General features: G+C 38.2%; 1 protein-coding gene across 1 annotated transcript in view; it reads right to left on the bottom strand.

Annotated features, from left to right (window-relative positions):
• Positions 1-6,281: 6,281 nt before the first annotated feature.
• The window catches only part of LOC107749000 (adhesion G protein-coupled receptor L3), a 170,676-nt gene continuing 161,635 nt past the window's right edge, over positions 6,282-15,322 (bottom strand). Inside the window, exons 21-23 of the mRNA XM_016564038.1 lie at positions 11,668-11,796; positions 9,485-9,502; positions 6,282-8,500 (exon numbers count right to left, since the gene is read on the bottom strand). Of these exons, the coding sequence (XP_016419524.1) occupies positions 7,659-8,500; positions 9,485-9,502; positions 11,668-11,796 (989 nt within the window). The 3' untranslated portion in view covers positions 6,282-7,658. The remainder of the gene's footprint in view (positions 8,501-9,484; positions 9,503-11,667; positions 11,797-15,322) is intronic.

The following is a 15,322-nucleotide window of genomic DNA, read 5'->3' as shown; positions in this document are numbered from 1 at the left end:
TTTTTTTTTTTATGGAGAATGTTTTAAATGTATCACATGCAGGAATCACATAAGAAGTGATTTATAAGCTCAAAGATCTGCCATTTATTGTAACGGGACTCTCATTACTTTATTGTTTATCCTGATTAAATTCATTGTGTTTTATTTGCCTGCAGATATGAGCTCTCTTATTAAGACAAACATTTCAGTCCTGAATGAAAATCAATTTTGAAGCTGAAATTAAAGGGTTAGTTCACCCAAAAATGAAAATTAGCCTGTGTTTTACTCACCCTCAAAGCATTCTAGGTGTATATGACTTTCTTCTTTCAGACGAATCCAATCGGAGTTATATTAAAAATTATCCTGGCCCCTCCAAGCCTTTTATTGGGGGTAAGCGGGTGTTGATTGTCAACAGTCCAGAAGACGTGAAATAAAGTGCGCACATCCGTAATAAAATGTCCCTCACACGGCTCCGGGGGGTGAATAAAGGCCTCCTGTAGTGAATCCATGCATTTTTGTAAGATCCATATTTCAAACGTAATAAACACTTTTTTCTCACTTCTACTGACTGTGGGACGTGGAAGACGTTCAGGCGGATGACGTAAGATATATAGCGTTTTGGCGGCAGGGATTTAAAACTTTAACAAGACTCAAATTGACACAGGCAGAGTGAAAGACTAGATTTTTTTCGATCAGGTAGGTTACAAGTGATTTCAAAACATTTCAGCCGGTTTATATATATATATATTATCTCGTATAAGATGCATGTGGTTGAGTTGCGCTGCAGTAAAGTGCTTCATTGTAGAACTACGGTCGAATGTCTGACTTGACTCTTGGTAATGTATTTTGCCCCGCCCCCAAAACATAGGATTCGACTATCAGTCGAATATCGGCAAGATTAGAAAATTCCGATTCGACTATGAAAATGCTTAGTCGGGGACACCCCTAAAAAAAAAAATTTAAACAATTTAAAATTGTATATATATATACTGTATATAGTATTTCAGTGATACTAAAATTAAACCTGAAATTCATCTTTTTAAAATGCATATAATTTGGGTTAAGTGTGCTTTGAAAGATTTCAAATACTTTAAACGTAAAATATAAATATGTCATACAAGCTACAGCACAGTCTGCACTTCTGTGCCTAAGTGCTGAAGCAGAGCGAGACATTTCCCACAGAGAGACGAGGGTCTGTCCTTCATCTCTGAGGAGCTCCTGATGATTAGATGATGTTATCGGTGTTTGGTCTTCAGCTGCAGTTCAGGCCGTCTTCATATATTTAATTAAAATGCCATCGGCCAGTAGAAAGGCAGGTTATCTAACACAGACGCCTCTCTGCCCTCTAATTCAAAGATTATCTGCTGTGATTGGCGTCTGGATGTTGAGATGGATTGAGTGGAGAAAAGGAACATGCGGTGAAATGACCCGACACACACACACACACACCGCTGTCACCTGACCGCTCCATTTCCATAGCAACTATCAGACGAACAGCATCGCTGATGAACAGCTGTGGTTCTGTGCTGATCGCTGGAATGTACAATGTAAATGTCTGAGATACTGACTTCACTAGTACCTCAGTGATTCATGGTAATCTACAAAATGTGCATAACCCACAATGCAATGCACCCAACATGACTTTATATTTTCATTGCAACAAGATGTAAAGCACATAGAAAAAAAAAAAAAAAAAAGACACTAAAACTTAAAAGTAAAACTGAAATATCAAAATTATAGCTAATTCAAGATATTAATAAATGCTAAATAGAAATATAAAAAGCAAGTAATAAAATTAACAAAACTACAAAAAACTACAAAAATAAAAGCTCATCCAACATATTAATAAATACTGTAATAGTATAAAAAGAACACATGCTAAATTATCCCACATGCAGATTCGAACAGATCACAGGATTACGTTATTCGTGATCGCTCTCTCACTGAGACTGACACCTCTGCCTCATTTACTGACTCTCTGCTATTGCTATTCTGCTGGCGTTTGTTTCTCTGGATGGCTGCCGGCGGAGGTCCGTCAGGGTCCTAACGAGTGTGAATCCAGGGCGGCTGGGCCTGTCAGAGCAGAGCTGTCATTAGCAGCACACACACATGACCGGCACTGACCACACACACCGATACAGCCGTCTGTGACAGAGAGAGACAGACAGACAGACGACCAGAGCTGCTTCATCCAAAGATGAACATTTGCTGAAAATTTACTCCCATCCAAGATTAGGATGAGTTTGTTTCTTCATCAGATTTTGAGAAATGTAACATTGCATCACTTGCTCAGCAATGGATGCTCTGCAGTGAATGGGTGCCGTCAGAACGAGAGTCCAAACAGCTGATAAAAACATCACAATAATCCACACCACTCCAGTCCACCAGTTAACATCTTGTGAAGCCAAAAGCTGTGTGTTTGTAAGAATAACCCTTCCTCCAGTGAAAAAGTCATTTGGACTGAATCAGGAGAGAAATATGCACAAATATGTTCAAAGCCAAAACAGTCCACTCTGATAAACACTGTGTGACTCACTGAGCTGCTTGACAGAGAAAGTGCTGAGGAGTGGAAACCTCTCACTGGGGAGAATTATTATTACAGATCTGAGATAATGTACAGCGTACTATCACGTCTCTCAAGGTGAGCGGCTGAGGCAATCATTTCACAGCATGATAAAGACTATCATGAATCAGGAGAGAAATCTGCACAGATCAAGCAGCGTTAAACAGCTCTAAACAAATATGTTGGTGGATTTTGATGTGAGAGACAACAGGAGATGGACCTTTTCACTGGAGGAAGAGTTATTATGGATTATGGACTCGTATTCTAGCCAGAAGCAATTGTCTGAAGTTAAATACATCTTAATGATGGATTTGTTTCAGCTTTTCACTTCACAAGACGTTAACTGATGGTCTGGAGTGCTGTGGATTACTTGTGGATTATTGTGATGTTTTTATCAGCTGTTTGGACTCTCATTCTGACGGCACCCATTCACTGCAGAGCATCCATTGCTGAGACACTGATGCAATGCTACATTTCTCCAAATCTGATGAAGAAACAAATTCAAACAACTTTTTGCTGAAAGTGAGCACACTTTCAGTAAATTTCATTTTTGGGTGAACTATTCCTTTAATATTCAAAGTTTATTTCAAATTAAGGACTCGTTTAAGAATCATTTCTGTCTATATGAGTTTCACAGTCAAAGAGTCTGTGAAAATATGTATTTGGTTACTAGTCTGCAGCACTGAAAAGAAGTGTGAGAAACACATTTTACCATCATATAGGTTGAGAACCTGACAACAAAAAGGCAGAAGCTTTTTACTCCAAACACAAATTATGTTAGATACTATGTATACTTAGTTGTAGGTAATTGCTCATCAGTGAGGAAAGAGTCTCTACAAGTAGTTAAAAAGCATCAAGTAAATGTTTTTATTTTATGTCTGTGCAATTAATTTCGAACATAAAAAAATATGTTGGTCAAATCAACACGAAGAGAGGAACTTTTTTTTTTTCTTTTTTTAATAGGAGTACATCATTTCTGATATTTTATATTGTTTAGTCTCTGACAAGCTACAATAGAGGTTTTCTGTTTGTACATTAATCCTTATATATACTGTATATATATATATGTAGTGCATGGAAACCAGTTAGGAACACAGAAGTCGTAACTGGATTTTCAACACACCAGGAGGGTTAAGAATGCAATTATGGATCTGGATAAAACAATCAATCTATATAAAGGCATTTGAAAAACAGCACAAATAAATATTCAGTTAATCAGTTTCTAAAATTGTTTTAATGTGACCTTCATATGAGAACAATAATAAAAAAAGTTGAAGTATGTTTGTTTTAATAAAATTAAACTTGTGGAATATTAAAGTCCAAACAGCTGAAGAAACATTTAGTTCTGATGATCTGATGAGAAATCTGAGCTCATCCAGACCTGCGAATACAACTGATGTACATTGATTATGCAGCGCCTGTGTGTGTGTGTGTGTGTGTGTTTGTGTGTGTTTGTTTGTGTGTGTGTGTGTGTGTGTGTTATCGTGACCTGAGCTGCTGTGTAGGCATGTTGGCATTTTGCCTGTTATGAGCTGCTGTAATGACTCATTAATAATATGGAGTGTGTGTGAGAGTGTGTATGTGATTAATTGAAAGTGTGTATGTGTGTGTGTGGGGGGGGGTTACAGTGCTGCACATTTCATTAACTCAAACACTTCATAAGCGCCAATCAAACTGACATGACTGTAGAACGAACACACACACACACAACACAGAGACACACACACACACACACACACAGACAAAACGTCTCAGGTTACTTATGTAACCATGGTTCCCTGAGTAGGGAACGAGACACTGCGTCCTCTAGGGGTCGCTATGGGGAACGCCTCGTCGTGACCCGTGTCTGAAGCATACATTGAAAAAACACCAACTTGTTGGCCAGCGACAGCCATGACGTCACTACCGGTGCGACTATAGTATGAGTAACGATATGTTTTATGAAATGTAGTGAAGTAAAAAGTACGATCTTATGCTTTGGAATGTATTGAAGTAAAAGTAAAAGTTACTCAAAATAAAACGACTCCAGTAAAGTACAGATACTTGAAAAATGTACTTAAGTATAGTAACGAATTAAAACTACTCCGTTACTGTCCACCACTGACACACACACACACACACACAAGATTAGATTAGATACATAGTTTTACCTGAAAAAGTTGACTGTTTTATAAAATAAAGATTCTTCTGGTCCAAACAGACCTGGAATATGAAAATAGTATATAGATTTTAAACGCATTATGAGAGTTAAAGAAATATTTTTTAATTAAATGATCATCCATTCAAAAACATCCTGATGAAATAAACACTTTGCAAGAAACTTTTTCCTTTTGTGTTTATTGAAGAAAAAAAAAATCATATTGGTTTGTGAGGGTGAATAAATGATAAATGATTTATTTTGGATGAATTATTCCTTTAAAAGCAAACCCAACAGACAATTTTATGCAGCGGTTGTGCTTATTCTTCTCAACTAACCCATTAAATATGAAGACTTTACTATAGAGTAGATGTGCCACAAACATCAATCATCCGACATGATTTATCAAATGTCCCTGAAAGATGTTTTAATGTTCAATTTACCTCATGCATTTCAAGGATTCATCTGTAACTCAATAAAAGTAATTTCAAAAGATGTCCCTCATTGTTCCGTATAGAGCTGAATAAGAATTCTGTCTCCATGGCAACTTGTCATCCTGGTTCCAAGCATCTTTTAATTTTCTTAAAGAGCACTGGATTTCAAAACATGTTTTCGCTTTTTGCTTATCCAACAGAACTGATTGAAATTTAAAAACCATCATCATGAAGGAGAATAAATCTTATTTAGCAGCCAGGCAGACTGACAGGCATTAGAAGTTTACTGGCGTACAGACATACAGTTTATAGACTCCACACACACACTTCTATTCACAATAATGGCAGGCTGTTTGTTATACATTGTGAAATTATGAAATTAATTCTTCATCATTGTTGTTTTAAGCACCATCTCTTTCCTCATTTTTAAGAGTGTGTATGTACAAATGCAAGATTTTCTGTATTTTGTTCCATACACAGACTTTTTAACTTTTTTGACACCACAACTCGATAAAAAGTGTGTGATAAGTATTTAAAAATGGTTGTTTTTTCATTTGACTTTTCTTGTTTTATTTGTATTTTTTGTGTGTTCCCAATTCCCGTCATTACTATCACACCAAGCATGTTATTTAGTTTTTCCATACAATTTGTTCGGTTATGACTGAAATGAATAGCGACAAGAGACCACAGCAGTCATTAATTTAACTATTTTTACATGACGGAATACTTCTGGGAACATTTGACTAACCAGCTGCCCTAATGTTTTAGTTCAGCATTAATAGAAATGTAGTATGGTAGCTCAACTCCTCTGAATTCATTGCTTTTGTTTGTAATATTCTCAGTACTTGAATACATGTAAATTCAAATTGTGATCTGAAAGTGGCTTCATTAGGAATCATTACCAAATTAAGTAATATTGGAGAATTTAATTCTGAAGCAATCAATTTTTATTTTTATTCTAAATTAAGTTAATTTGATTGTTGTGTTAACCAAGTTTTTCTCTATAAGGTGAAAAATGTCATTACCATCACACACAGTATTACACATTATACCACAATCCACTTGAAGGCTGATTAAGACCACGATAAAATCTTTATTATATTATTTTTTATTACTTATATCTTTTTTACCATATATGTAACATACTTTCACATCAAAAGAGCCCTTAATAAAAAAAAAATGTGTCAGGTTGCAGAAAACGCACACAGCCAGCATCTCTCGGCTTCACTCCGTCAGTCATTTATTTGTTGGCAAACAAGTTTCACTGTTACAACAAATATTAGTGAGAGGTCATTCAACCACAGGAGAAAAAAAAATAATAAACGGATAAAAGAATAAATAAAATCATATTTGTAATGATAAAAATTATAATATGTGCCGCATTCATTTTACCCCCAGCCATTTTGCAAAATAGTTTGTACTTTTTTCCTCAGTGAAATAAATAACCATTCATTCTCCACCAGAAAAAAAATGAAAGCAAATAGAAGGTATGCTAAATCACAAAAGTGCATCTCTATCACTCTCTCTGAATGAAAACGACCTCCATTGATCATGTACTGCGATACGTCTCATATCTCTACTCCAACATATTTTCCACGTTATGTTTCTTTTCTTCATTCATCTACAAACGGGAGTCTATAAATCAAAGAGAATGAGGAAAAATATGAATTCTTTGTCTGTCCTGTCATTTTTTTTCTACTTGCCATTATTCATACTGAAATGAAGACGTGAATGTAAAATATATCATTTAAAAAAAAAGAGCAAAGGATCAAAACCTGTCGTTGAGGACGAGACCATCGGGAGAGAAAGGAAATGATCTGAAATCACCATGGTTACAGAAGCGGAGGGCGTAGGAACAGAATAAGCACTATCCTGTGTAACACTAGTGTCTGTACATTTACATAGAAATATTGTAGAATTCTCCGGTATTAGTTCTTCCCCCGCTTCTCGATATTTGTTATTAATACAGCAAAGAACAGAAATGATGCCCGAGAGCGTGTGGTGAAGACGCCCTTCTTCGTATTGTTCTCCGTCGCAGCAAAATGTGCTGCTTTTCACCACGTGAGAAGAAGAAAAATATTTAAAAAGCAAATATGGATACAGAAGGTATTGAAATAGTTTTCGAGTCACAGACTTGATTGGTATTGACTAGACGCGCTGAGCTACTAACAATCTTTTTGGCAGTTATCTGTATTCCTTCAGGGTTGCAGAGAGTAAAAAACCCACAAAATCTCACACTGCCCCGCAAGGTTACACAGCAAATCCGTTTTCGGGTCTGTTCTCCCTTGAAGTAGAAGTGCACTACCAATAGAATCCAAAGGATGTCAGGTTTCATTCCTCAACAAGCAGGAGTACCCATAATCCTCTCCTGAACGGAATACAACATCGCCTCCCAAGGTTTGTTGCTGTAGTTCATTTCTCTGCGGACATGGAAAAGCAAAAGTGAACAACTGCGGACGACTGAATGGTACGGAAACGTAGAAGATCCAGCGGAGGTCGAGATGTCATGGGTTACGGGTGTGAATGCGACGGGGTTTGGCGCCCTCTATAGGCTGGTTACCATGTGTGCGGTTTCCTGCGGCGGCGTTTCTTCGGGCGAAAGCTCATCTTTGGGAGGAACGATAAAGCCGTCGCTGCTGCCGCGGCCCAGTTGGTAGTAGCTATGCAGCTGGTGCAGATGGTTGCGCGAGCCCAAGTTGGGCATGCTCTTATAGTAAACGTCGTCCGGCTCGCCGCTTCTGGGGAGCGTGTGTGTGTCACTGCCGCGGGGCAGCGAATGCGTGTCGGAGCGTTCGGGGTCGGGCAGCGTGGGCATGCTGGTGTAGAGTGAGTCTCTCTGCGGCGATGGAGTCTCTTCCGTTTGCTCCTCTGTCAGCAGAGGGAAGAAACTCTCGCTGTTTTCTTGCGGAAGGCGCCGTCGCGATGAAGAAGCCGAGCTGAAGGTGGAGGGAAGAGGCTGGACGTGGCGTGGCGGCGGAAGCAAGGGGGTGTTGGACTCCTCCCTGATCAGCTCCAGCCCTAGACTGTCCTCGTGTGGGAAAGACGCAGAGTCGTCCAAACCCAACGCGAGATTGACCGGCAGCATGGGCGAGTCCTTCACCCCGCCTCCGTTGCTGACTTCGTTCACCAGCTTGTTCATGAGGTTGCGTCTGTGCTCGGCCGTGCGGTCGTGGTTGTTCAGGTAGGTGGGCAGGTAGTTGGAGGTGAGCTCTTTCAGGATCCGTTTCTCCAGCGTGGTCTCTTTGTGTACGTTGTACGTGCGGTCGATGATTTGCACGCAGTCGCTCATGTAATCGGCGCTGGCCAAGCTGTAGCTGTTGCCATGGTTACCATTCAGTGGTAGAGTATCCATGGCACTTGTATCCCGAGCATTGTTCAGGATTCCCTCTGCAAATGGAGAGTCAGAGAGAAGAGTAATTACAATCATTTGCGCCTGGTGCATCTGTAAGACCGACATGCAAAACGGCTCGCTGAAACAAACCGAAAAACCTTGAAACCATTCGTCCCTGAGGCGGATATTAATTGAGCTTCCAAACCAATGCTATCTTGGGTATTGATTGGATTCGTCAGGGGTTCAAGGCTGATATGAGGTTTAAAACTCATTCCAGAATTCACTGAAACGTACCAGCTAAGCCTGTGATAATGGACTTACCTGTCAAACTCATCTTTGGCTATAAATTTTAAACCTCAATTGTCCTCATCTCACATATCAAATAACACACAAATCACTCTGCAAAGCTGGCAAACACAACAGAAACACAATGCACGAACACAAACACACAACAATACACAACAGCTAATGCATGTAAAAGCTTTCGACAAACCAAATCATGCTGGCCTTTATATAACACTCATGTATCATTAGGTACAGAGAGAGCAGCTTCTCCGCCTATAGATTTCTACGTTAATTAAATTTTGCATATTATCAGCGTCTTGATGTTAAATTCTTCATGAAAGAAGTGTGCAAGCGTGGACTATTAACACTCTCCCACACTCATATAACGAAACGTGGGAGCACTTTCTTGTTTACCAATTTTTAGCTGCATCATATGAGCATAAACAAATAAATAGCATTTGGATTACTTATCAATGGCTTAGACAAATATGCAAATTTTAATTTGGGAGAAAAGACCAGGGTTGCAAAACACCGAATTGTCCACTCAGTTTCTTTTTTAACAAAAGCATCACTTTGCATTGATGAAGAGACGAGAAAATTAGGTTTTCATTTTAATGAGGTTGAGAGTGCTCTCTGATTAGAATATTGACTAAAACATCTCTTAGCAGAATGGCGTTTACTATAGTTTTAAGGAAAGAGTAATAACAGTAAGATAAATTACATTTGGTAAGCAATGTTTAGTTTGACTCCCATACTTGTCTCTCTGTAGGGCTCTTAAAGGACAGCATGGAAAAAGGAAAGAGAAAAAGGTACAGGTAAGCATTCACAGTGACCGCTCAAATAGAACATGCACACAGATTAATGAAGCGCAGGTAAACGGTTACGCTCAACCACTTTGTTTCACCTCTCAAATACAGACACACGCCCCTGTGTCCCCTTGCAAATCCCAGGATGCACATGTAAATGCCATAAAATTGTGCTTTAAAGCCCCCTGAATGTCTGGAGGGCGCAGAAATTGCTTCTGTCTCCATTAGTGGCGCGCTCCGCTCTGAACGCGGTTCCACGGTTAGACTTGCATTCGGTAAGAGAGTTATTGATCGAGCTAAAGAGGAACATTAAAAGTGGCCTGGGATTCGTAATTTCGGGGCTTTTATTGATATTAGATTTCAAGGTCGCTACAATGTTGTCAATGTAGATGAAGAGGCTGTTATCCAGCGCTCGGCCCTCCCCACTGACGTTGTCCAGAAACGCGTCTGTCTTTCTGTCTCTAGAGCCTTATGAATTCTTTCAAATCTATGCATTAGTGGAGGTGGCAGTAACAGGTGGTGACGGGGAGAAAGCAGATCGCCAGTGCAACAGACAGACAGGGCGAGACAGCTGCATGCAGAGATGCGTTACTGCTTAAAAGGAGAAGCCATGCCTCCTGCGGGCATCTCAGTGTGAGAGCACAGTAGATTCATGTTCTAAAAAAACACGATAGGCATATGAAGTATTGCTCTGAATAAAAAAAACGTACAATGAGTGTATGTATAAAGCTGCAGTGTCATTATACAATGCTCGTCCTGAAATGCCAGGCAATAATGCATGTATAAAGCATGTATAACATTTCTGTTATCCCACGCTTATCCTCAAATATCATGCCTCCTGCAAGCATTGCAGCATGAGTGCATGGTAGATTTCAGGTCTTAACACTTTAATTGTGTGAAGTCTTACTGATTGTTTTGCATGCAGGGAGTGTATTTATTGTTTTTAGTCGCATTAGTGCTGTGACACCACAGAAACACTTAGCACCTAACCAATGACATGCCTTCAAAGACCGGACGATTTTGTATTGTGACTCAGCACTAATGCATGTATAAAGTTTGCAGTCGCATTTGTTATCCCATGATGGTAATGAAATGCCATGGCGAAACTTGTTGATTTCTCAAGATGTGTGAAGTCTTACTGAGTGTTTTCATGCAATGAATGCATTTATTGTTTTCAACTGCACCAATGTTGTAACAAGCCACAAAAACAGTGTAGCGTCGCTGTCCAAACCCTAATGCATGAGGCACATTAGACTGACATGTCTTCAGTCCAGGGTGGACAGTTTTGTCTTGTGATTAAGCACTAATGCATGTATAAAACTGCAGTCACATTTCTGTCTAGATGAAAAAATGGTTATCCCTTGCTCATCCTGAAATGCAAGCATCACAGCTTGAGCGCATGGTATATTTCTGGCCTAAAGGAACACTCTAGACGCGTGATGTCTGTGTTTGTATGCAAGGAACATATTCATTGTTTTTAGCTGCATGAATGCTGCGACATGCCACATAAACCATGTAGCATCGCTGTCACATTAGACTGACATGTCTTCAGAAGAGTGGACTATTTTGTATTGTGATTTGGCACTAATGCATTTATGAAGTCTGCAGTCGCATTTATGGCTAGATGAAAATGTCCTTATCCCATGCTTGTCCTGAAATACCGGGTCTTCTGAGGTCATTGCAGCATGAGCGTATGGTAGATTTTTGGTCTTCAGATGTATGAAGACTTACTAAGTGTTCAGAGGCGAATTAATTGTTTTGAGTTGCATGAAGTCTAGTGTGGCTGTCCAAACCCATCTGCACCAGACACATTAGTGTGACGTGTCTTGATTTGAGCGGGTGATTTTGTTTTATTCTGCAATTAGGCACTAATGCACATATAGATTGCGTCGCAGTTCTGTCATGCCGCGAAATGGAGCCATCAGTTATTATAATTATTTCAGCTCTATGAACTCATTTTTCATTGGGAATTACGTGTTTGTTTGGACAAGACTGTACCAGACAAAAGACAAAGATGGCCACAGACACATTCAGCTTGAAGCCACATAGCGGAGCCCTTTCCCCCACCACACACACACACACACACACAGTTAGTGCATTGGAAGTTAAAGCAACGGAAGAATGCAGCACACCTTGAGCGTTGTACATGCTGAGGGTGGGGTTGTTATAGACGGCTAATTCGCCCAGTAAGGTGTTATAGGGGTTGTTAGAGGCGTGAGCGCGCAGCAGAGAGTTTGGGATGAGGTGATTGGCCATGGCACCTGATACAGCCGCACAGATGGAGAAAAGAACACATAGAGAAGATCAAACAAATGCACCAACAATGTTAGCAACGTTATCATACAGACGTCTCATCAGCAGCCACAGAAAAAGAGCAAGAGCATTCAACAAACGTTATCATTCGTATCTCATCAGAGTCTCTAACGGTCTATGCGAGTGAATGTTGCAGTGCATTTTGGAAGAACATTATCTCTTTTACAAACACCACAAATATTGATGACTCATTTTGCACCTAGGCCATAAATATACATATTTTTTTTCAATAAAATGCTTTGTCTGAAAGTAAATTTCCACTAAATAAGAAAAAAATAATGCTGTAATAAATCATAATTACGGCATAAGTCACAATTATGAGATACTAAGTTATAATAACGAGATATAAAGTCACTTTTGACAAAATTACCTTTTATTTATGCTAATATAATAATATATCTCATAATGTTTACTTGTCATAATTAGACTTTATCTCATAATTTTAGCTTAGTGTCTCATAACTTTGACATTTTGTAAATTTTGATTTTTTTTGTTATAACTGACTTGTTATCTCACAATTTGTTGTGTCATAATCACATAACAGTTTTTATCTCATAATTAAGACCTTTTGTCAATTTAGACTTTATCTCATAATTTTGACTTTTACATAATAACTGACTTATCTCACAATATCTGTTTTGTCAATCTCATAACGCCTTTTATCACAATTACGACTTCTCATAATTCGGACTTTTTGTTATAATATTAAGTTTATCTCATAATTATGTCTTAGTATCTCATAATTTTGATTTGTCAATTTTGTCTTTATATAATAACTGATTTTATCACAATTTCTATGTTCTGTCAGTCTCATAATGCTTTTTATCGCATAATTATGACTATCTCATAATTTCGACTTATTTCATAATAATGATTCATCAAAGCATTTTTTTCTCCTTATGTGGCGGAAATAGGCTTCCATAAGAATCTGAATGTTCCTCCTCCTAATTTCCCCTACTGTACATCTGACTAGCAACAGCATGTAGCAAATCATGTTTCACGTCTGTGATGTCAACAAAAGGCTAGTGGTTATTTAAAAAGAAACAAACCCTTTATGTCCTGCCAAAAAAACAAGAAAGAAAACTCTGCTCAACAAACCATTTCATAGAGTGTTTAATATCTGCAGCAGTGGTGATAAATGGGGATGAATTTAGAGACAGAACTTCTCTGAAAGGTTGTTAACATGCGAGTGTGCTTTAGCATGCTGACAGATATATCTCTCCAAGATGTTGTGTCTCGAAAATTCATCCCCTTTAAAGCACTGCTTTTGTAACAAATTCTCCTCCATATTCTTCATTTTCAAGACAATTACTGCTGGACTGAAATCGCCTGCTGTGAGCAGTTTTTCTATTAGTATGAATAATCTCTCGACAGGCCCACACAGAATCTGTGCGCACCCATTTCCACAAAATTGGATTACCTGCTTTTCAAAAAGTTATATATCTCCCACCCCTTGCATTTGTTTATTAAATATTTTAGCTAATTTGATTATGCTTTCAATTATCAATAAGAGTATAATGCTTTCAGCTCAGCTCTCAGTTTTTTTTGACTTTGCAATAACAAGACGTTATAGCTTTTTTTTTTAATTATTATTCTGCCCATTTAACACACATAAACAAGTCTGGAAATGATTCTAACCTAAACAACTAGTCATTCAAACAACCTACCAATTAGTCAATTAAAAAAAAAATGTCATTGTATAATCACTTTCTGTTTGAATGTCCTATGAAGATCATTTCCAATATGAGCTAATTTATTCAACAGAGGTTTGATTGTGATTATCAGCGTAGGCACATTTATTATGCAGTCGGCTAATTACACACCTCTGAAAATCATACGCTGAACACTGAGATAAGCACCTTCAGAGATACGACACAGAAAGAAAGAGACAGACAGGGAGGTTCACTGAGGTTGAGGTTTAAATGCGCCCTTTTCTGCAAAGGAAATTGTTACACAAATTGACCCTTGACCTACACAGTGTTTGCACGGAAGACCCTGACCTCTGAAAAATTATCTCCAAAAGTGAGCTAAACCTCCAATACAACAACATCCATTTGAGGAGGTAAATATGACTCATAAATATATTATGGCTGTCAAAATATACACATTAACATGATTAAAAATGTCTAATGTGCAATGATTAAAAATTTCATTTTAATGCAGTTAACACATTTGCCTAATTTTATGACCTAAACACTATAATTTAGCAGAAGACATCTCAAGATGAGTAAGATTAAAACCATAAAGTATTAGGGTAGCAGTAATAGTACCACATACTTACTACTATACTATATAAACTTATATTACTAAGTACTTTCAGTGTGTGTGTGTGTGTGTGTGTGTGTGTGTTTATATACACACACACACGCACGCGCACACACACACACACACAGGTGCGCACACACACACACACACACACAGGTGCGCACACACACACACACACACACAGGTGCGCACACACACACACACACACACACACACACACACACACGCACGCACACGCACACACAACTATAGCAGAAAGTACTATAGCGTAATATGTTTATATAACAAAACTTTACTCAGTATTTTCTGCTATAGTCATAGGTAGTACATAAGTCAAAATTGACAAGTCAAAAATATGAAATATTGTCATAATTATGAGATACTATGTCAAATATGAGATAAAAGTTTAAATTATGATAAAAGTCAAAATGATAAGTAAAAAAAGTAAAAAAGTAAAAATTATGAGATACTATGCCATAATTATGAGATAAAGTCTAAATTATGACAAAAGGTTGAAATTATGTGATATAATATAATTTTATTTATTTAATTAATTTATTGTCATAATTGACTTTATCTCAATATGCCCCATGCATTATGACTAAATGGGTTAACAACAAAAAAGTGTGATTAAATAATTAACATATTTCAATAATAATTTGTAGTTGTTATTTATACTAAATATTTAAAATAACCAGCAGTCCTAAAATAAGCTTTAAAATGTTTTCTTTGAAGTTAGTTTGTAGTTATTGTAATTCTTTGATGGTTTTGTGTCTCTCAGAGTGTAATCTGTCCTGTGACTCAGTAAAACGCACACGCACACACACACACACACACATCTGGGTTAAGGGCTGAGAGCCTAATTATTGCCATCGTGACACTTCCTCTCATTAGTGAGACTTTAGTGTCTCACTGATCAGAACACAGACAGAGAGAGGCAGACTGAGAGAAAGGCGTCTTATATTTAGAACAGATCTTCATTCTCCTGCACACTGCGGTCTGTACAGTAGAAAAACCATTACGCCTATGGAGAGTCCCCACAAGGATAGCTGACCAGACTGTGTGTGTGTGCGTGTGCGTGTGTGTGTGTGTGTCTTGATGAGTCTTGTGATTTCTCTGTATGTCTCTCACACACGAGTTGGGCTTTGTGTCTCTGGTTAATACATCTGTCTGATCTGAGTAGTATGAGTGATGGAGCGTCACACACAC

The sequence above is a fragment of the Sinocyclocheilus rhinocerous genome, unplaced genomic scaffold (genome assembly GCF_001515625.1).
Source record: "Sinocyclocheilus rhinocerous isolate Xijiao unplaced genomic scaffold, SAMN03320098_v1.1 scaffold680, whole genome shotgun sequence".
Classification (NCBI taxonomy): Eukaryota; Metazoa; Chordata; class Actinopteri; order Cypriniformes; family Cyprinidae; genus Sinocyclocheilus; species Sinocyclocheilus rhinocerous.
This window is presented reverse-complemented; position numbering and strand designations above follow the sequence as displayed.